The sequence below is a fragment of the Juglans microcarpa x Juglans regia genome, chromosome 6D, assembly GCF_004785595.1.
Source record: "Juglans microcarpa x Juglans regia isolate MS1-56 chromosome 6D, Jm3101_v1.0, whole genome shotgun sequence".
Lineage (NCBI taxonomy): Eukaryota > Viridiplantae > Streptophyta > Magnoliopsida > Fagales > Juglandaceae > Juglans > Juglans microcarpa x Juglans regia.
Window position 1 is genome coordinate 24,706,989 of NC_054604.1, and position 21,979 is coordinate 24,728,967.

Consider the following 21,979-nt stretch of genomic DNA (forward strand, 5'->3'; position numbering starts at 1 on the left):
CAAAATAGACATCATTTAATAAGCATGCACAAATAACACAATCATGGTAGAGATATTATTTTTATATCATTTGCACATACAGCACACCACAATTTGCATTCAAGATCACATGTTCACTTTATAATTACATTCATTGTAGAGATAGTCGTATGGGCACCAGGGATTAATTTCTAGTTGGGACAATTTGGCATACATTGACGTCCATGCACTTTCAATTAAGAAAAATGAATGTACACGCACACACAAATGCACACGCACATGCTTATGTGCAAAAAACTTTTCTGTGATTTACCATTTAAAATGAAAGAAAACCAAGATTGAAAAATCAGTTTCATTAGGGTTGTAATCTTCGAAAAATTAGAATTTCAAAGGCTTTAGATTGGAACCCTAAACTAATCTGAATACACCGATGTCCATGCACCTTCAATTAAAGAAAATGAATGTACACACATAGAAATGCACATGCATATATGCAAAAACTTGCATATGATGCACTGACATTTTCTGTGATTAACCATTTAAAATGAAAGAAAACCAAGATTGAAAAATCAGTTTCATTAGGGTTCTAATCTTTGAAAAATCAGAATTTCGAAAATCCTATTTTAATTTTAAGGGTTTCAAAGATTGAAACCCCTAAATTAATTTAGGGCTTCAGATTTGAACTCTAAACGATAAACTAATTTAGGGTTCCAATCTGAAACCCTAGCACAAATTCACAATAGTTCACAAATCACAGTTCACATGCACAATCAAATCTCGATTCTCCACAGCACATAGTTCACAAATCACATCCTACATCTCCATTTAATCTCAACCTTCCTCCGATCTTCATAGAAAAAAAAACATAAAATACTAAAACTAAGGGATTCAGATTTAGGGCTTACCTTCGGCGAAGATGATGTGACAACCATGAAGAGTGACAGAGATGAGCAAAGAGAGATTGAGAGTCGAGAGAGAACTACGACGTGAAACAGACAGAGAACAGGGAGGGGTTGGGGGGAGGGGAGTCACGGGAGGGGGGGGTGAGGTTTAATTCACCCAGACAAAATGGCATCGTGGTTTTTTTTTTAAAAACCAGCGGGACAGGGGAAACCCGGAGCGGGGTTGGGCCCCCTCCAACCTCCACCTCTGCTGGAAGCCTCAAATGCGGGAGGGGCCACCCGCCCCCCGCATCTGCTGTACGAAGGCCCACCCTACCCATGAGGGGCGGGGCAGCAGGGTGCGGGGCCCCTTGCCACCCCTAAATATTATCACTGAAATTAAACATTACAAAAAAAAAATTATGTTCCTATAATTTTCTAAAGTAAATTACAATATTAATTAACAAATAATGTCAACTTACTTCAAGTAATTCTCTATCTCAGGGCAATTGTTTAGCATGTACGATTGAGTTTTCTTGAACTCTATTCCACACAAATCATAACCACGCATTGCACTAAATACACGTAGTTGTTGGAAAAATACAAAAAACCCGTTTCGTTGTCTTGCTTGGTCAGCATCAACGTTTCCTTTTGGCCGATCAAATCTCGTGTCAATGCTTTGGAAGTATTTGGAACAGAATGTATACCACTCATCATCAATATATATTTTTGCAATTGATCCTTCTAGGCAAGCCTTGTTACCTACTGTGCGTTTCAACTTTCCAAGGAACCATTCGAGGGAATACATCCCTCTATACTGGACTGGTCCTGCGAGACAAGCCTCACATGGCAAATGAATGGCTAAGTGAACCATGACATCGAAGAATAACGGTGGGTAAATACTCTCCAGCTTATACTATATTATAGCAATTTCTCGTTTCATACAATTCAAAGCTTGTACATTCAAAGTTCTAGCACATAAATTTTTAAAAAATGCACACAACTTAGTCAAAACCACCCGCACATCTCTTTTCATATACCACAGATACCAACAAGCAAGATACATTGTAAAAATAAATTACAAGTGAACGTCTGTTCGAACATTGCATAAATGCCTTCGAACATATCTACACTATAAGAGGTGCCTGGTTCTCACTCATTTGAACCAATTCACGGAAGAGTTCAAAACTCAAAAATCGATCGAACGAATGCTGTATCACTACTACCGTCGACCATCAGTACAACTATTCAAAAGGTACATTTTTTCTTCCGTTTAAATGTATCTTTTTTGTTATTGTCATTTAGTTTTGAAAACAAAAATAGGAAACTCATATAATTTATAGATTTAGTATTCTAGGGATAGAAAACACAAGGTCGGGATACTTTTATACACATTCTGGCCTTGTGTGTGTATTATTTGTGGAAGAAACATTTCAATTGCCACTGAGTCGACTCAGCCATTGCTAAGCTCATCTAGATTTCGTTCGAATGTGGTTTAAACACATTCGAACGGTTAGAGCTCAAGGGTCAAAATCTCAAATGGTTAGGATATCGTTCGATCATCTATTAAGATGGCGTTCGAACATAAAAATGACTTTCTAAGGTGTTCGAAACGCATTCGAACGTATTACTGACAAGTTTCAATTTCAAATTGTTGAAAAACCGTTTGAACACTTTTGTTTACATTCAAATGTATGTAACATTGTGCGAACGGTTAATTTAAATTGCATTGTGGCATGTGAACGCTTTGTAATTCGATCAAATGCTTAAGAGTAAAATAATTTTAAATTATTTTAGTCATTATATAATTTTGTTATTGTTTAATATTTGATATTTTATAATTAATTTTATTAATTTTTTTATTTGAATTTCAGGTTGAAAATGTCTTCTATAGGAAGGAAGCGTAGCAGATCAGGGCCGAAAACTTCCTCTAGTACCAGTGGCGATACATTTGCAGGCCGGACGGTGTTATTGGAGCATCTGGTGAAGATTTCTGACTTTCAAAATCTTCTCTAGGAGGGGCGTTCCTTGGCACCCGTCTTCGTGGAGCGCAGTTGGACACCGATTCTAGACCACTGGGATGAGGTGTTCTACATCATGTCATTCATTGACATCGTCACTAAGTTTTATAGAGTGCTCGATGGCTCCAGTCGAGATGTTGATGATGCATACATGATCACTGTACAAGGAGCAACATTTATATTTTCAGCAAACAGACTTGCTAATTTCATCAGCAACCAATGTTTGCAGATTGCATATCTGAACGTGGTGCCAGGGAGTTTACAGTTGATGGGGAGACAACTGAGAACAAGGGCTCTGATAGAGATGAGATCGATGGCCTCGCGGATCATGAGGTCAAACAGTTGGTTGTTGGTCCAGATGCTCCTCCCTATGATGGGATGAAAATCATCAAACAAGCTGATTTATATTCTTTCTTCAAGATCATGAACTTTATCATCGTCAACAATATTGATCCTCGGCAACATAAGACAGAGGTTGGCATTGATCGGGCGAAGTTTATGATACGCGTCACTCGTATGGTGCCTACGACCTAGTGGGCTATATATTCAGTAAGATTTGATCAGAAGCCTCCTACATTAAGACATATATTTTACCTTTTGGGATCCTCGTCACACGATTTCTACTACAGGTCGGGGTCTTACCAGATATTGTCGAGCGTGTCAGAGAGCCGATTGAACCGATAAACTCCTCCACCTTATCACAGGGCACGGGGCACTCGAGATTTCGTCATCATGTTCCTTAGGATGAGCCGATCGATACTCAGGTTGAAGACGCACACCCGACAGATCATGGAGTATCAGTCGTTGAGACATCCACATAGCCTGAGGCAACACATACTATTACTCCTGACCAGATTGCTGATATAATGCGTGCAGAGATCCGCGCATAGATTTCAAATATGGTCGTTGCAGTGCATATAGAGATCCGGACTGTCTTCTCTAACTTACGTAAAAAAATTACTGCTACCATTTCTTAATTGCATACAGAGATTGATCTCGTGTCTGAAACTCAGGTCACAATCTGTACTCGATTGACACGGCTAGAGATACGCCTAGCTTCAGTCGAAAATGTGTGTAGAGAGCGAGGATATTAGTATTTTGTATTTTTAATTTATATTTTCTTTTGTTTTTGGTATGGACAATATTTTATGTTTGGTAAATTTAATTAATTATGAATTAATTTTTTTATAAATTAATTGTTGATTTCTATTATATATTCTTTAATTAAAATTAGTGTTAGCGTTCAAACAACACATCTACCATTCGGACAAAAAAATAACCATTCGAATGCAGTTATCCACGTTTGAACATTGATGATCTACACGTTCGAATGGTAAAGTGGTATGTTCAAAAGGAAAATCAATTTCCCACGCTTAACCGTCCAATTTCTTTACCATGTTTGAACTGTTATTTTATTAGGGACGAAATTTGTCGTTCGTACATTTGAACAGTCAATATGTTTCAGTCTTTTTTTTGGAATGAACTCTAACATCCCTACATCTCATTTTTTGAGATGATTTTCATTTCGTTCTAAATAAAAATCGTCCCAAAAACCAAATTTTGTTGTAGTGTTATCCTCTTTTATATATAAGGAATCTCTGGAAATCAAGTTTTCAAACCCCTAATTATCTCTTTATTCAAAAAAAGAAGAAGATTAATGCACATGACTTATTCCACATTATACAACAACATGAATATGTTTTTCCTTCCCCCTCCCTTCTCCTCTGTCCATTTTAGTTTCTATGTAGTGTTTTTTTATTTTATTTTTGTGTTTTTCAAGCCAAATAAGGGAGGATTAGCGTTCGGGTCTTTCTAGCCGTCGCCCTTCTACACGCGCCCCACCTAGATGACGCCTGCCACCGATCTTCAAGACCATCAAATTCGGCGTCCATCGAAGTGGAGCATAGCCCTCACACACAGGACGAAGGTCTGGATCTTGTCGGGGCATGACCTTCACGCGCCATCGAGGAGCCCTCTGTCGACGCTACGCTCGGCTTCTCTAACATCCCTGACTCTGGGACTTCTAAGATTGACCATCGGCTTTCCTCCCAGAGTGACTAGTGTTCTACACATACCACTGTCGACGCATTGTGCACTGTTCATCCGTTTTTATTTTTCTATTTCTGTGTTGTTCCGTTTCAGTGTTTTTGTTGTTGTTTGTTTTTCTGTTGTTTTGTTTTTTGTTGATCTGAGTGAGGTGTTGAGCCTTTGGATCGGAAACAATCTGGGGCAAGAGTTATTCGAGATTGGTGGGCGATGCTACAGCCAGTGGTCGTACAACCAGTGGTTGCGCATAGGTTCTGCTTGCGCAATGGAGGTTGCTTTTGTCCTTGCATGAACTAGGTGCTCATGCCGTTAAAACTCGAGAGGCCGATGCTTGCGTTGGGCGTGACGTTCGGCACTAGTGCTTGTGGTTCTATAGTTGTTAATGTGTTTATTTGTAGTTTATTTGTTATTTTAGTTATTAATAATATAGAAATAGGCTATTGGATTTTGTGTCCAAAGTAGTGTCCCGTACTCTTCCTCCCTGGGAGGATAGAGAGAGCCTTTAAGTTCTATTTTACAGAGTAATTTCTCTGTTAAGAGAGAGCTTGTTGAAAAATTAAAACAATGTCGGCTACAAAGGAATTTGTGTGTGGGGAAGCCCCAGAGCTTATGCGTAATTTGGCTTATAGTCTGAATTTTTCATGTATTAATAAGTCACATTTGTAACCTCAATTCATTAATTAAATGAGTTTATTTCCATTAAAAAAAAGTGCATATGTGATATATATGCATGCTATTGCTAAAACCTAAAATCGATCTAAGCATGCATTACTGACACTCCAACTTGAATAGTCTTTATTACAATATTTTGTTTGGGAGTGCTAGCGTGCCGCCCATCTTTGACCGTTAGATACCCGCTAGCACAATCTTCCTTTTTGTTTTTGTTTTATTTATTTTATTTTTACATTTTTTAAACATATTTAAATATTTTTAAAAAATAAAAATATATATATCAATATACTAAAAATCACTTCTTTAATCATTAAGTAAGAAAAATTTATTAAAAAAAAAATTAAATCCATGAACAGTTAAAATGTGCGGCACAAAATGGGGGGTATACTAATATTTTTCATTTTGTTTTGGTCTTAAAGTAAGAATGATGACAAAATCACAAGATGCTGCTAAATTAGATGGGTGAAAATTGATTGATTTGTCGTTGAGTGCGTGATAGCTAGGGATCCAACAATTGGATCTCGTAAGTTTAAGGTTTGAGGACATATTCTTCTTCGAAACTTCAATTCCTAGCTAGGGATATGTTCCAGCCATCGTCTCATTTCGCTTCACACTCCTGAGTCCATATCTCATGCCATCTCCACTACTTCGTGCTTGCCCTACTTGGGCTTAAGTTAATATTTTCTTCAAGTGGATAAAAAGAATATTATACATTTGAAAGGGTGTATGGCCAAAAGGTAGAGCGAAACATGTTTTTCCCTCTGTTCTATTGTTCACAAAATTAGGTTTTAAAATGCCAAATAAAGTGCAAACCTCAAAACCAAAGAAATTAAATTACAAAACAAAGTGCAAAAATTATAGAGTGCTTCTAGTTGCAAGTCGGTGTGGAGAAGACATGTATCATTCACACTGCTTACATGACAATATTTTATTTTAAAAATCCAAAATCCGATTTCGAATTCAACTACGACAAAATTGAGTCGGAGTCTAGTTTTTTTTTTTTTTTTAATTTTTCACTCTCAGAGTCAGAGGTGTCGCTAGACCGACTCCGATCCAATTCAACTCCGACTTTATGCTCTTATTCCGACTCCGACTCTCCGATATTGTATATATGTTATAAAAATACATATTTATTTATATATTTATCATATATACTACTATATTTATATATTTATATAACTAGAACTTATATAGTTAAATTCAATCATATACTAGTATAAGCTAATAATTATAAAATAATATACTTATACTATAATATAATTAAACTAATGATAGTTTAGTATATGTAAATATCATAGTATTACTATGTGTACCATACATAATCAAGAATAGAAATAAGTCTGACACTATTATTTAAATAAGTCTAGCATAATAAGTTAATAACACATATACTAATTTACTACAGTATAATAACATACAATTAGACACTAGAAAGTCTAGTATATAATTAAGTTAGAAATGAGTTAGACATTAGTATAATAATATGTAATACTAATGTATAATAACATATAATTAGATACTAAAAATAATATGTGATAGTATAGTATGATAACATGTAATTAGACACTATAGTATAAGTCTAGTATAAAAATAAGTTAGACATTAATATAGAAATAAATTAATAGTGAATGATTTAGTTTTAATTTTTTAATTGTTTAGAAAAATTAAAATTTAAAAATTCACAAAAGATTATTTTTTAAAATAGACTAAATATGAAGCTAAAGAAAAGTCCTTCAAATTCGATTTCAGAGTCAGATCTAGCCTACACAAGACCCATGCTCCCCCCTAGAGAGAGAAGGATACAAATAAAATTGACATTTCCTACGTCATGCATGTTATATGTACGTTGGGGGTAGCTACATAACGGAGCTTTCATATTTATGGCGTTCAATAGTTCGAACACAATATTCCGCCGCAACTTCACCTTCAATCAAAGAAGTAAAAGCCATATAGCGTGTTCCTGAAACTCCGGCGTGCGTCAAATGATGTCTGAAACGGTTACTACTTACTACAAGTAGAAGCTAACGTGCAATACCTCAAGTTAACGAAAACAGAGCTTTAAACAGTTAGGGGCCAATTAGCCATTTACGTAGCGCAATGCTTCTTGTTCAGAAACATCTGCATGAATTATAATCATTCTGGGGACAGAGATCGGTTTTATATTTAATTCAGACCAAAGCGCTTATGGCCTTCATTTTCAGAGGTAAAAAAATTACCAGAAAGGAAAGTTGAACTATGACATCAGAGGTTGTCCAACAAAAAGTCCCCACGTGCGCGTATTCGAGCCGGGAATAGCAAGGGTCCAATTCCAAATCTGTCGGAATGGAAAATACGTATCCGATAACGTGACAAAAAAGAGACATGTTCTTATTCGTCCTAACGGATACGGTAAAATCAATCCACCACGACACTGAAACAAGAGGTAATTGAATGGGGAATGACTTGAATAATGTAAACAGAAAAAACATATCATGCACACACAACACTAGGATATGCGAGAAAACCATACTTTTAATAGACATCAATCTACCGACCGACATGTATATACACATAGACAACATATAAAAATAACCTACAAAGAAGAAGAGGAAAAAAAGGAGCTATTCATGCATCTTCGATTCTTGGAAGTTGAAAATTGTTCACTATTTTAGCTCCTAAAAAGTTTAGAATAATAACCTCAACACCAACTATGCTACTAAAGAATTATAGACTACCAGAAGAGGAGGAGGAGGATGAAGAAGAAGAAGAAGGAGAGTGTATTTTACAGAGATCATCTCTCTCTAGATCTCTCAGCTACCGGGAGCCTTAAAATGTCCCATAGCACTATCCCAATAGCATAGAATCTCTGCTCCTAAAGTTTGTCTTTTTTTATTTGAGCTCTCTATCCCCTACTTTCCCACCTCCCCCCACCAATGCTCTGCTCTGGTTGCTTATCGGCTATTCCCAACTTTGGCCGATAGCGCTAGCCTGAGTTGCTCCTGCGTGTAAAACCGACTACCCATCTTCACCGTAGCTTGTTGGATCATCAAATCGTTCACCACCGAAACGCTGGCGTGGTGCACATCCAGGTCCAACTCCTTCAAAGCTGCCATCAGCCTCGCCGCCGGGTGGTTCTTCTTGCTGCTTTGGATCCTGATCATCGCATCCCATCCGATTATCTTCACGTCGATATCTAAGTCTATCAATCTCGATGTCTTTGAGTCTTGATCTGACAGCGGAGGCGAAGGGACCGAGCCCGGATAGCGCGGGTCTTTGCCGGCAAATTCTTTCTTCAATCCCTCCAATTGTTTCTGCAAGTCCTCCTTGTCCGACTCCGTACTCTGAAGCTTCCTTTTCAGCTCGTTTATATACAATATTGCGTCCCCAAGAAGGGATGCTTTGTCCATTTTCGAAACGTTCGGAACAACCGCACGGAGAGCGTAGAACCTCTGGTTGAGCTTCTCTCTTCTCTGCCTCTCTGCTTCCACGTGATTCAGAGGTTCTTCTCTCCCGTTTGCCGGTTTTCGACCACGTTTTCGAGGCCGCTTCTCCGGGTCTACAACTCGGCTACTATCAACCTCTTTAGCAACCGACGGTTCGAGATCGGAGTGCTCCGAATCGGCCATGCCGCCGCCGCCCGACTTCGCCACACAGGAGTTCGACAAAATGACACCTGACGTAAAAGAAAGCATTCCTTCTTCGTTACTACCCCTCGACTGGGTCCGCTTCTTCTTGTTATTCTCCTCCACAACCGGAGCGACGAACTGGGAATGGCCCGAAACATAGGAGCTCCTCTTGCTCTCCCCGAAATTCAAAATCTCCCCCGATCCGGGCTTCAACTGACTCGAATTCCCATTCTTCACAACACTGCTACCGTCGTATCCGTAGTCCGAAAAGTTCAACTCTCTGGTAAAGAAGCTCTGGGTCTGCGATTGTTGGCGTTGCTGGTGGCTTTGGTTAGTGTTTGTCATATGAATCGCGCTGGGGTTCTCAGTCAAACTACTGGAGCTAGGGTTCTCAAACTGAATCGCCTTTGAAATCTGAAGGCCGTTGTTGGTGGTGCCAGGAACCGATGGTACAGTAGTGCTATTAAGCGAATCTTTGATCTCCATAGGAGCAGCCGGTGTGGGATCGTTAATCCAGAGAGAAGATGGGTCGTTCTCGCCTTGGTCGGTAACAGGCCAGGAACCACCCATTTCCAGGCTGTCGAAATTGAAGAGAACTCTAACTTTATTCATCAGATCGGAGCTATGTAAAATCAACTCCGTGGAGCCCAACTCCACGACGCCGTTCGCCGAGGGTATGCACACCATGGTCTGGAGCCCGAATACCTGCCCTTGACGGGCGCGCTCGCACGGCGAGTTGGTCAGGCGGTCCGCTCCAGCTACCCAGACCGGACTCGAATCGAAAAAAGCCTGGCCCGCAAGGCCGCCGCCGTTGACGAAGGAATGAGTCATGGACACCAGGAAGAACCATTCGGTGTCGGTGACCTCTTCGTCGACGGAATCGTCGGCGGCGGACCCGGCGGAGTCTGAGATCAGAGAATTGAGCTCGCGGAGCACCTTCTTGCGGTGTTCCTGCTCTGCCACAGACGACGTCGTCTTGGCCTTGCCTTTTGACTTGTCATCGTCACCCTTGTAGTAGCCGTCGCCCCAGCCCAAAATGGATGCACCGGAATAGTCGTAAGAGGACTGCCAGAAGATGGCGTAGGTCCAGCTCTCACGGGCACCCTCGATGAGAGCTTGGAGGCGCTGCTGGAGGGTCTCCTGGTTGAAGAGCGCCACGGAGGGCTGGGATTGCGGGAGGGCCTTTGTGGGGTCGGCAGACGTGGAAGCGGAGGATTGAGGTTGCAGCTGTTGAGCCTGAGGAGGAGGGGGAGGAGGCGTGGGCCAGAACGAGAGATCCGAGCTCATGAAAGACTCTATAACCGATGGGTTGTCGTCGGACGTCCACAGATTCATCGACGGTGTTATCCGATAATCTGTCATTCCATGCATACGGCCAAAGGGGTCTTCCGGTTTTTGCAGAGAGAGAGAGAGAGAGATGTAGCAGAGTAAGATGAGCTTTGAGCTTTAGAGAGAGAGAGAAGATGGTGGAGGCGGTTGAGGAGTGGGGAGGGATTAAGAGAGGGGGTTGGATTGAGAGTAAAATGGGGTGCATTTGGGTTTGGGATTTATTTGCAATGCATTTGAACTTTCATTTTAGATAGAAAAACACAAAAGAGGGTGGGGCGGTTTCGACGAAAGTTGCGGCCGATTTAATCGGTGAATGGATTCATTGGTTTTTTTTTTTTTTTTTTTTTTTTTGGGTGAAGGGAATTCATTGTTAAAAGCCGGCGGATTCAGATAATTTTCGTCTGTGCCGAGTAAACACTGAGTGGCACGTGTCTTCAATAAAACCATACAAGAAGAAGAAGAAAATACCTCTTCCGAATCTCTGATGCTAACCACGCTAATAACGGATATTTTATCGAATAACATTATTTATAATTTTTTTTTTAGAAAATAGATATTATTTTATTTTATAAAAAAGTTACATCTGTGACTCAAAATTACAAGTCATACCCGTACACATATTCGATAAGGAAACAAAATGTGATCTGTGGTGTGTTGGAATGATTAATAGAATTTTTTAAAAATATTTAAAAAAATAAATTTAAAACAGATAAGAATTTTAAAAATATTATATTCTTGACAAAGTTGCCTTATCATATATACCAATTATAAAATGATGAGTTATTCCTTTACCAAATTTTGTAGATGGGGGTGATGGACCACCTCGGCCTCCATCTCCCACTCCTGAATTGTATAAAGCAGTGTCTCTCATCAAGCCTCTTCCATGTCTTAAGCAATCTCTCTCTCTAGCTACTCGATGAATTCTCCTTAAGCTTTGATTTTGCAATCTCCCATTGGCAGAATTTAGGGTAGAGAGTTTGAATTTTAGTTTTTAAAATCTAAAATTTCATGTTTAGATATATTAAATTCGAATTTAATTTTTACACTAAAAGCAAAATTTTTAGAATTTGGAATTTAAAAGCATAATTGATTTGAAGTCTAATCCAAATTCTAATTCTATCTAAAGGCATCTATAACATAAATTAGAACCCAGAAAGATTAATGTTAAGATGCATAATATACAACAAACGTTGAGTTAAGAAAGGAATGGTTTTTAAGAGGTAATATTAGCGCACCAACAAACGTTGTTTCAAACTAATTACACTATAATCCCATAATGACTTTAAAGCGTGATTTACCAATATTGATTTCATCTAACATTTTCATGACAGTATTGAAACGAGAAATATTCTAATCACAAAATAATTACATAAAAATAATTTTATAAATTGACGTGTTTTTATATAATCATTTAGACTTATTTTATAACAAAAATAATTTTACAATTTGACAAATCGCATAACAATATAAAAGGAAAAAGGAAAATGCACCTACATTCGTTGCATCGTTTCTGGAGCAAGTCTTATCATTACAGAAAAGAAAATGTTTGTCTACTCACACGTTAAAGTTGTGTTTAGATGTTGAACTGAATTGAGTTGAGATGATAAAATATTATTAGAATATTATTTTTTAATATTATTATTATTTTATAATTTAAAAAAATTGAATTATTTATTATATTTTATATTAAAATTTAAAAAAATTATAATAATAAATTAAAATAAATTGAAGTGAGTTGAGTAATCAAATCAAGCTTAAGTAAACTCTGTGAATCAGATTTCCTTAAAAAATAGTTGGTTGTCCAATCAAACCCCCACGTTGACACAAAGAAGTCACCAACGGTGATGCTATCAGACCTCTTACATAGTAGTATTACTCCCCTCTCCCACGTTTCGTCGTCACCACCTCTCTCGGGGGCGCGCGTTCCATGAAAGAGCCGCCACTCGGTAGCCGTAGTAAAACCCAAAAAAGAAAGAAAAAACTCGGCGTCCAATTTCCAAATAATCGCCAGCGCACTTCCACAGTCCCGCTCTCCAACTTTTAACATTTTATATTACACAAAAATAAACAGACATAATAAAAAACAAGAGCTTAAAAACAAACTGATTAAAAAATATATAATATAAGAGGAAAAAATTAAAATTAAATTAAAGGAAAAAAAAAAAGGGTAAAGTAAAGGGCACGTTGAGTGGTTCGTCCTTGTTTGTCAGATTGTTAAATCAAGATATTCTCCCCACTTGTTTGAATAAATAAATAGATAAATAAATAAATATTATATATTATTTCTGATCTAATTTATATCATATTCTGTCAATTCTAAATTAATTATTTTAAAAAATATAATGTAATGAATATTACATCAATGCATTAAAATAAGAAAATATACGGTCCCCTGAAAGGTATTAGTTATTGGGCACGTTTTACTTGATCCGTATCCTGAAAATAACGTTTTTGTTTTGTTGCCTTGGGGGCACGTTTATATTAGCACTGCCACGTTTGGAAAAACCAGTGACCACCGCCACTTTTATTCATTTAGGGTGGTTTACTGTTTATTAGTTGTGTGTATATTTTTTTCTTTTTTTATATTTTGATTAATCTATTATAGATGCTTATACAACTTGTAATTGTATCGAATATTACTTTAATCCTAATCTAACCCTTTTTTTTAAAAAAAAAAATTACATATATATGCTGTTCATGAATTGTAAATGTCACATCTCGGTCAATCCTATAGCAACATGAGTAGCACCAATGGAATCTTTTCATCTCATTCCATCACCATTGGCACATGCATGTATGTGCTCATATAGCCACATTTGATTTTCAGTTGTTGTCAAACTATATTATTGTTTTCTCTAACTAAAGATCAAGAGTAGTACATTGCGACTTCAAATTGCGAGTTTGTAGTCCACTTATTGTCTTTCCTTAGATTATATTTCTATAATTAGCATCGTTAACTTTTTATTTTCTTAATTTCCTTACACTCTGTTCCTTGTAATAAATTTTTTGTTGAGGCCTATTATTCCCTCTTCTTGTATTTTTGTTAAACTTATTAAGGGAAAAATAGAAAACTTAACATCATGTATCTTGCAAATGTATAGAAAAATCTACTTATCATCCTTACACTACACATATATGTAACAAGCGAAAGCAATGTAACAAGCGAAGGCAAGTTTGCTCACCCTCTCCATCCGTTCCTCTCCAATACCAAACCTCACGGAGACATATCAAGTCTCACCTTTTTCTTTTCTTTTTTTATACGTAGATCAATTCTCTCTAGATCTTTTTTTTTCTTCCCTCCTCCCTACAAACCTAAGAGAACTCCATCTTTTCTGGACAGAAGGGATCAGGAAGCCGTTCTCTGGTCTCCAGCTGACCTCACCTTCTCCCATGTTACATGTTTTTTTTTTTTTTTTCTGTCTGTTTTCCTTTTAGGTCGTAAATTGCATGATCTACTATATATCGTTCGTCCACCACATATATATACAAGCGCCACACTATTGTACTTTTCCGGCACCGATTTATTAAATGAGTCAAGAAAAGCCGTCGTTTGACAAGCGCATGGGGCTCACTTGCTGCCCAAGCCTTGCATGAATCCGACGTGGTTAGTCCTTATTTGGTGCTGTTAACGATCGTGGTTTTCAATCTCTTACTATCCTACTATGTCACTATTTTCCTCCGAAAGAGAACATGGATATAGTGGAAGTGGAGTTCTCCTACAAAATGCACCATATTATTAGATTGCAGTACTGTCTTTCTTCCGGTTGTGGTTTACATCTACAATCAATTGATCAACTCATGAAACCGCTTTTACAGTACCCTCATTGCAGCAGCTAAGCTTAGGATCACATCTGCTCGAACTTAAGGTTTTTGACTATGAATTTTTATTTTATTTTCGAGCACTGTAATTATTATAACGAGATTTTTATACGTAGTGTCCCATCTCCTCGTTTTATATCTCTATTTTAATTTGCAACACCTTTGTTTAAAAAAAAAAAAAAAAAACGAAGAAATTAACAAGACCTCATGGGCATGAGAGAATTGAATTGTGAATAAAGCATAGTGGGAATATTGGGGGACTAGATGATTAGAAAGTATGTCAAACTGAGTAAATAAAAAAACATGGGTTATAGCAATTATTAAGCCAACGTTGTTGACAAGACAAGGCAACTACCAGAGACTAAAAACGTCTTCTCATGGGATAGTGTTAAAAGAACACGTACTGGAAGCTTGGTCGAAACTACTGATCAGTACTGATTTTCTTAGAAACAAGATGCGTACTTCTTAATTATTCAATAATAAAAATCGACTCTCTCTGACTGAGTGAAGACTTTCAATCCAACGTCTTGAACTCTTGCTATACGTACGCTCACCAAATATGAAGGAGGTCAGATGCCGTAGTTAATTAGCTAGCTAGCTCCAACTTTGCTAATTATATCTCCACCTATTAAATTAACTCCAATTAGGACATCAAGCCTCGCATAAATAAAAGTAAAAATAAAAACTCCCTCCATTAAAAATAATAATAATAATAATGACATCAATCCTTCGTCACATTTTTAGACTTTTCAATCTCAATGAAAAGAACCCACAATAAAACATTAGAGTATCAACCCCAGTACCGGCCGGTAATTGATATATATTCCTCTCTCTCTCTCTCTCTCTCTCTCTCTCATGATATATATATATAGATAATTAACATTTTTTTTCTCCTTTAAAAAATGCGGAAAGATAAAGCAATATATTCCGAGAGCTTTAGCTTGGTATCCTCTAGAAACTTTCAATTGATTCAAAGGAATAGGGGTAGTGTGGGCATTTTTAATATTGAAAGCAAATAAGGAATAGACATATATATGTGTGTGTGTGTGTCCATTTGTTTTTTGTTTTTTTGTTTTTTTTTTTTTTTTGGTTTTTTTGGTTTTTTTGGTTTTTTTTTTTTTTTTTGTCTTTCTAGTTTTTCTAATTGTCATGATATGGATATTTTGTCATGTTACTAAATTATTAGAATCTTATAAAAGAAATATTATGCTTATGATAATGTGTAGAACATACACCATTCATATATATTGTTAATAGTATTACTAAATTTGACTTGCCAGAGAAATTTAAAATTAAGTTCTCTTATAAATCAAATTATGCCATATATCATGTGGAGGATATCATGATGTTCTTTGTATCGACTTGTAATTATAATTTTTTCTGATATGGATACCGATTATAATCAATATATAAATAATACAAATATTGATTATAAGATAGGTCAATATATATATATATATATATATATATATATATATATATATATATATATACTGGCCAGAACAGTTAAGTGGCAACATAATTAATATAAGATAGGTCATGATTTCATGGTTTTGTATGAAACTTAGGAGCTAAACTTAGAGACATGAAAAATCTATTTGTAATTCGCGAGCTTCTTGGTACATCAACATGTCACTGATGTTAAAACCTTCCAAATCAATTAGTATATATAAGAAATTATTAGTATTTATAAATCTAATACATTTCACAACAAGTGATGTATTTACACATTAAGTTACAAATAACACAAGTAAAGAAAGATAAACACATGATGATGAAATTAGACTCATAATATTTATTGGAAATCAATAAATGTTCAAAAAAAAATATTGTAGAATCTATGAGCTATATATATCTCTTCCATTAATTCCAAACCTGATCAGCGTGCATACAAAAGTTGTTCAACCTTAGAATTAATTAGTAGTATTTTACATACTTGGAAGGGCACTTGGCATTACGAAAACTTCAGATTAGCCAGATGCCTAGTACCATAAATATCGTACAACCTTAGTGGCTAGGAGACAACGGTAGTTTTTCTTGACAATTATAAAATCACCACTTATTCTAAAAGTTTAAACTTATGGATAGATATAGATTTTTATTATTTATATTATATTCTTAACAGTCATCTTCACATGTGAGCAGACTCCCCCTCAATGTGTACACATGAAATATTCAATTAAATGGGATAGAGTGTAGAGTCAAGAACGTTCAAACTCAATATCTCTACTTTGATATCATATGAAATCATCATGTCTCAAACACTTAAGTTGAGGTAGATTTTTATTTTTTTTAACAACAACGTACAATCCAAGTACATAATCCTTTGCACCCAAAACACCTTATGCCAGGGGATTAGCTCGAGTTTGCCAGAAACCAAATCAAAGGTAGAAATTGTAGGTTTTTTTTCTTCTTTTTGGATGGTGAGGGATCAAAAGTTGTAATAAAAATCTTCGACCGACTCATATTGGATTCAGTGGTCACTATAACAAATTTACTTTTTAGGGATGAAAATTTTCCTCTCAAAAGGTTTCAATTTCGTCTCTAAAAGCTTTTTAAGATGAAATTTTTTCGTCTCTAATTTGTCTCAAAAAGTCTATCTCAAAGAGTTTTTTGGGACAAATTTAAATTTTGAGACAAAATTTGCCATTTCAATTCAAAAGAGTTCAAATCGATTTTTTTTTTTTTTGGACAAAAAAAAAAATTCATCTCTAATATTCATTCGAACGCAAAAAAATATCGTTCAAATAGATTTTATTTGGGATGAAAAGAAAATTGCGTCCCTAATAGTCATAATAGAACGAATTTTTGTTTTGGAGAACTAGTCAAAAAAAGTCATTTGCCACAATTAAAAACGTTGCAGCGGCAAAAATATGGGCTGCAAAAGTCCTTTTCAGGCGACATTATCTCACAGGAAATGACATGTGCGACCATAAGTGTCAATTATAGTGAACTTATTTCTCAACAAATACTCTTATGTAAAATTTTAAAAAAATATAAATATATATATATATATAAGCATTTGTTGTCTTCACCTAGCAGCAATTAGTCATGTAAAATCTAGAAAATTAATATAAAAGTGGCAAAAAAATATTAATTACAAAATCCCCTCAAACGATAAATTACCGTTCAAATAGTAATTACAACTCGGGCTATTTTTTGGACGAGATTTGGATTTTGTCTCTAAAAGTCATTTTAGAGACGTAAAAAATTTCGTTCTAAAAAAAATTCATCTCTAAGAGTCAAATTTCTTGTAGTGGATTGATACTATCTTAATTATCATCATCCTTGTTTGCTGCGCATATATAAAAACTAAATAGGATGCATCAATATTCATGCTGCATGCAATATTAATGGAAAAATTATTTCCGTGTTCTGAAAATATATTTCCATGTTCTGAAAATATGAATGGTGAAATACTCACGTAATCCAATCAAAGAATGCCTATCAATTAAAAGTATTAGTAGTACTTTTTAACGTGTCATCTTATAATAAGACGAGATTACTATATATAGTAATGTCACATATAGTCGTAGAGTACGTAAGTACTATACAATCATTTTAAAAAAGAATGAGATTCACTATTAAAAAATTAATTTTTTTTTATGTAAGGCTCTTATTTATAACTCACTTTTTTCAAAAAAATTGAACAGTATTTATACACTTTACAACTGTAAATAGATAGGTAAACTCGTTAAAGCCGGCCATTTCCGGTATAAATTTTACGTGAGTACCCAACTTGAGCATGATGCATTAAGAAATGCTTAAAGCTGGCTACTTTATGAGGTGCCACGAAGAAGCAAATAATTAGTAATTTCATCCCTTGCAAGGCAAATTAAATATAGTTAATTACAAAAGCAGATAGACTTCACGCTTTAATTATATGGTGATCGGAAAGGATAACGATTTCTAATAATTTTGTAGGTCTGGAAAGAGGTCATGCATACGCATGCATGGTTCCATAACTATAACATTATATCATTCACATGCATGTGCATGACTAATTCAGTACGTAATTGACATGGAGATTATTATGAGTTTGCAGATAACTTTTCATCCTCGTCAATATTCAAGCTGGTATTCTCATAATAAAAGTTGCAATTAAAATAAAAAGATAAATAGATATATAAAATATATTTTACGGTATTTATTAAATATTTAATAAAATATAAAATAAATATGTTTTTCGGGAAAAAAAAATGAGCGTAGTTGGCATAAGATAGCGATCAAAGTGCTTAAAAAAAAAAAAGATAAAAAAAAAAGAGAGAGACAGCGAAGTGTCGTGAGGGTGGGACCTAGTCAGGAGGATAAGATAGATACAAGAGGCTACTCATCGTCCACATATGATATATTATACTAATTTTTATTTTTTTTTAAATTTGTTTTTGTTTTATTTTTTTCAAATTAATTAAATGAAATTATTTATTATTTATATACTATATATTTAATAAAAAAATTAAAAAATTATATATAATATATAATATGTAAATGATGAGTAGATCTTTACTAACTAAAAAGAAAGACAGGTGGGAGAGTGGCGCAGGAGATAAACGTGTACGAGCCAAGAGACAAAAATAAAAAAGCAATCATGCCCTACTCCAAGAAAAAATTAAAAAATAAAATATTGTAGTATTAAACTGTGGACGGCAAGTGCACGTGATTCATGCCCCTCTTCCGAAACCTTTCGCTTTCGCTTTCGGACTTTTTGTCGTCACGTCGTCATGCGTCCGCGTCGTCAACGTTGGCAGTAGGGCCAAGCCGCGTGTGCGGTGTGCGTACCAGACTGTTCGTTGGTGCTCAAAAAAAATTCAAAGTCTTCCGCTTTGGCGAGTCAAACTAATGCAATGACTGCTCCGCCCTGGCCTCCTATCGTTCTGTGGTGTGATTGTATTCATGCTATTATCTGTTGCGTAATGATATATATATATATATATATTATATATATTAATATATATATATATTACATATTATATAATATATTAATTAATGTAACAATGTTATAAAATAAAAATATTTTTATAAAATAATATTATTTTTGTAAGATATTTTATAAAATTATCTCTCATCTAAAACATAATTATGTAAAATATTATGAAAAATATTGTGTAAATCATTTTCTTTATTTTCTACCCTCAAAAACTTAAAATGGAAAAAACAGTTTATGCGTATAATTATATGCTACTATTTTTTGTTTTTTAATAAATGAGTTTCTTTATAAAGAGTTTAACTATATATATTTAATGTAATTAAATACACATGAATGAGCATTATTTTACAAATCTAAGGTGTTGGAAGTAAAAATGGAAGAAATAAAAAAAAAGTCTTACAAATAAGAAAGTGAGAAATTGGGGTGCAGAGGATACTACAAAAAAACTATTTATTTGTTATCAGTTATTTTATATTAAAATAACTATTTTCTGTTAAAATGAATCTATTCTTATTACAAACAATCATTCTCATCGTAAATAATTTATCATAAATACTCATTTTTTTTTCTAGTGAGTGAGAAAAAAATATAAAAGTTTTTACATATATGAATAGTGCACGTCAAATTTAGAGCTTTTTTTTTTATATTGAGTTAATTATATATATATATATATATATATATATATATATATATATATATATATATTACATGATGCATTGAAAGTGCTCTTATTATAAGAAGCTCTATCCGAGCTCTCTCTATAAAATGTAGAAATCCAAAACATCGTTCTCATAACCTCTAAACCTGCCAGATCTTATAGAATTAGCTCGTGCTCAATGGACCACCACTCTCTTTTAACACGTTTCGAAGCAAGTGATGATATAATATTATAATATCAAAAGCCATAAAGGATGGAGAGAAAAAAAGGAGCCTCCACAACCATTCATATTAATTATAGTACAAGAAAATGAAAATGAAAAACAATTTGAAAAATGTTTCAAATAATTAGATTAGTTGCGTCCCATGTTTTTAGCTGTGTTATGAGGCGAGATTTGAATAGTGAGTTGAGATAAAAGTTGAAAATTGAATATATTATTAAAATATTATTTTTTAATATTATTATTATTTTATAATTTGAAAAAATTAAATTATTTATTATCTTTTGTGTGAAAATCTAAAAAAGTTGTAATGATGAGATAAGACGAGTTGAGATAAACTCTGAATCCAAACAAGATCTAAGAGGTAAATACTGCAAAGATGATTTTTAAGATTATCTAGAGGTGAGAACTCTTGTCAACGATGCTATAAACATGTAGAGTCCTGCTATACATCAATCATTGTTTTACCACACACCCTACACTTTTTATTTTTTTCAACTTTATGTCACATCCAACCATCATCTTCAACTTCTCTCTTCCCTCAATCTCTCTGTCCAACCTCTCTCTCTCTCTTTCTTCAAGCTCTCATCGACCTCTCTCTCTCCTCAAGCTCTCTCTCACTCTCCAACCTCTCTCCTCAAGCTCTCCTCAAGCTTTCCCTCTCTCCTCAAGCTCTCCTCGTCCGCTCTCTCTAACCTATCTCTTCTCAAGTTTTGTTAAATGAAAGAGAAGAGAAAATAAAATAAAATCCCACAAATCAGGTGTGCTTTGACTGCTGCCAAACAGTGATTGATCTGAACATTATTTCATGTAGTTAACTATATTATAGAGATTGTGGTTGGACTCTTGTCCCAAGTTACAACTTGAAGTTGTACGAAGCTTTTTTTATTTAAAAAAAAAAAGAGTAAATAAGAATTTAGCAACAATTTGGGAAATATTGTATGATAATTTATTTTGAAATTTGAAAAAATTGAATTGTTTTGAATTTTATTTGAAAATTGAAAAAATTATAACTATTATGTAATATTTAGATAAAAAAAAAAGTTAAATATTTAAAATTAAGAAATACCCGTATTTAAGTAATATTTAAAGAATAAAATTATAAGATAAGATCAGATTAACCTTATTCCTTGAAATTGTACATTATTTGAATTCCAAATGAAATATTGCGTTGTCCATTGAAAAGAGAATATTTGAATTTGTTACTGATAAAATTAATGGTGATGAGGCAGAGACAAATGATGTCTATTTCCCATCAAAGCAAAACAATTCCGACCAGCCTGCCCAAGTACCGACCAAAACTGTAAGGTGAGAGACATGCATGCATGCATTCCTAATGTCTTCCACACAGAGTGAGCCACCTACCCCCAATTACTCTTACAACTCTCCATCACAGTAATTATTTCAATGGAGCATTGATATATTTACACATTTTTTTTTTACTATTGTTTTATTATTTAATTATTTTTATTTTTTTAAATTTAGATTAAAAAACTCATTTTCTTAAATAATTTAAGAGAAAATAAATTTAATCAATCAATATAATTAAATTTATTTTTAATTAAATTATATAATTATATTGACTCATTGAATTTATTTTTTTTTAAATTATATAAAAAAATTATATTCTAAAAAAGTAGTAAAATTAAATAATTAAATAATAAATCAGGAGATATAAATTATTACACTTTCCAATTATTTAGGTTAAACGTACAAATTAAGCACCCATGTGGGTACCCGTACACATCTCCAGCATCGACAGATCTCATGTCCATCTGAGGCAATCGAGTGGGGCCTCGGGGATCGGAACCGACGGTGTACG

The 21,979-nt window shown here is 34.7% G+C and overlaps 1 protein-coding gene across 1 annotated transcript; it reads right to left on the reverse strand.

The window, feature by feature from the left end:
- Nucleotides 1-8,092: 8,092 nt before the first annotated feature.
- On the reverse strand, nucleotides 8,093-10,752 carry LOC121234171 (transcription factor MYC2-like). Its single transcript, XM_041129996.1, has one exon. It carries the CDS (start codon nucleotides 10,573-10,575, stop codon nucleotides 8,530-8,532), a length of 2,046 nt encoding a protein of 681 aa, XP_040985930.1. The 5' UTR covers nucleotides 10,576-10,752; the 3' UTR covers nucleotides 8,093-8,529.
- Between the last annotated feature and the right edge of the window lie 11,227 nt (nucleotides 10,753-21,979).

Coding starts and splice junctions, on each gene's coding strand:
- LOC121234171 (XM_041129996.1), bottom strand. CDS start 10,575: ATGCATGGAATGACAGATTATCGGATAACACCGTCGATGAATCTGTGG.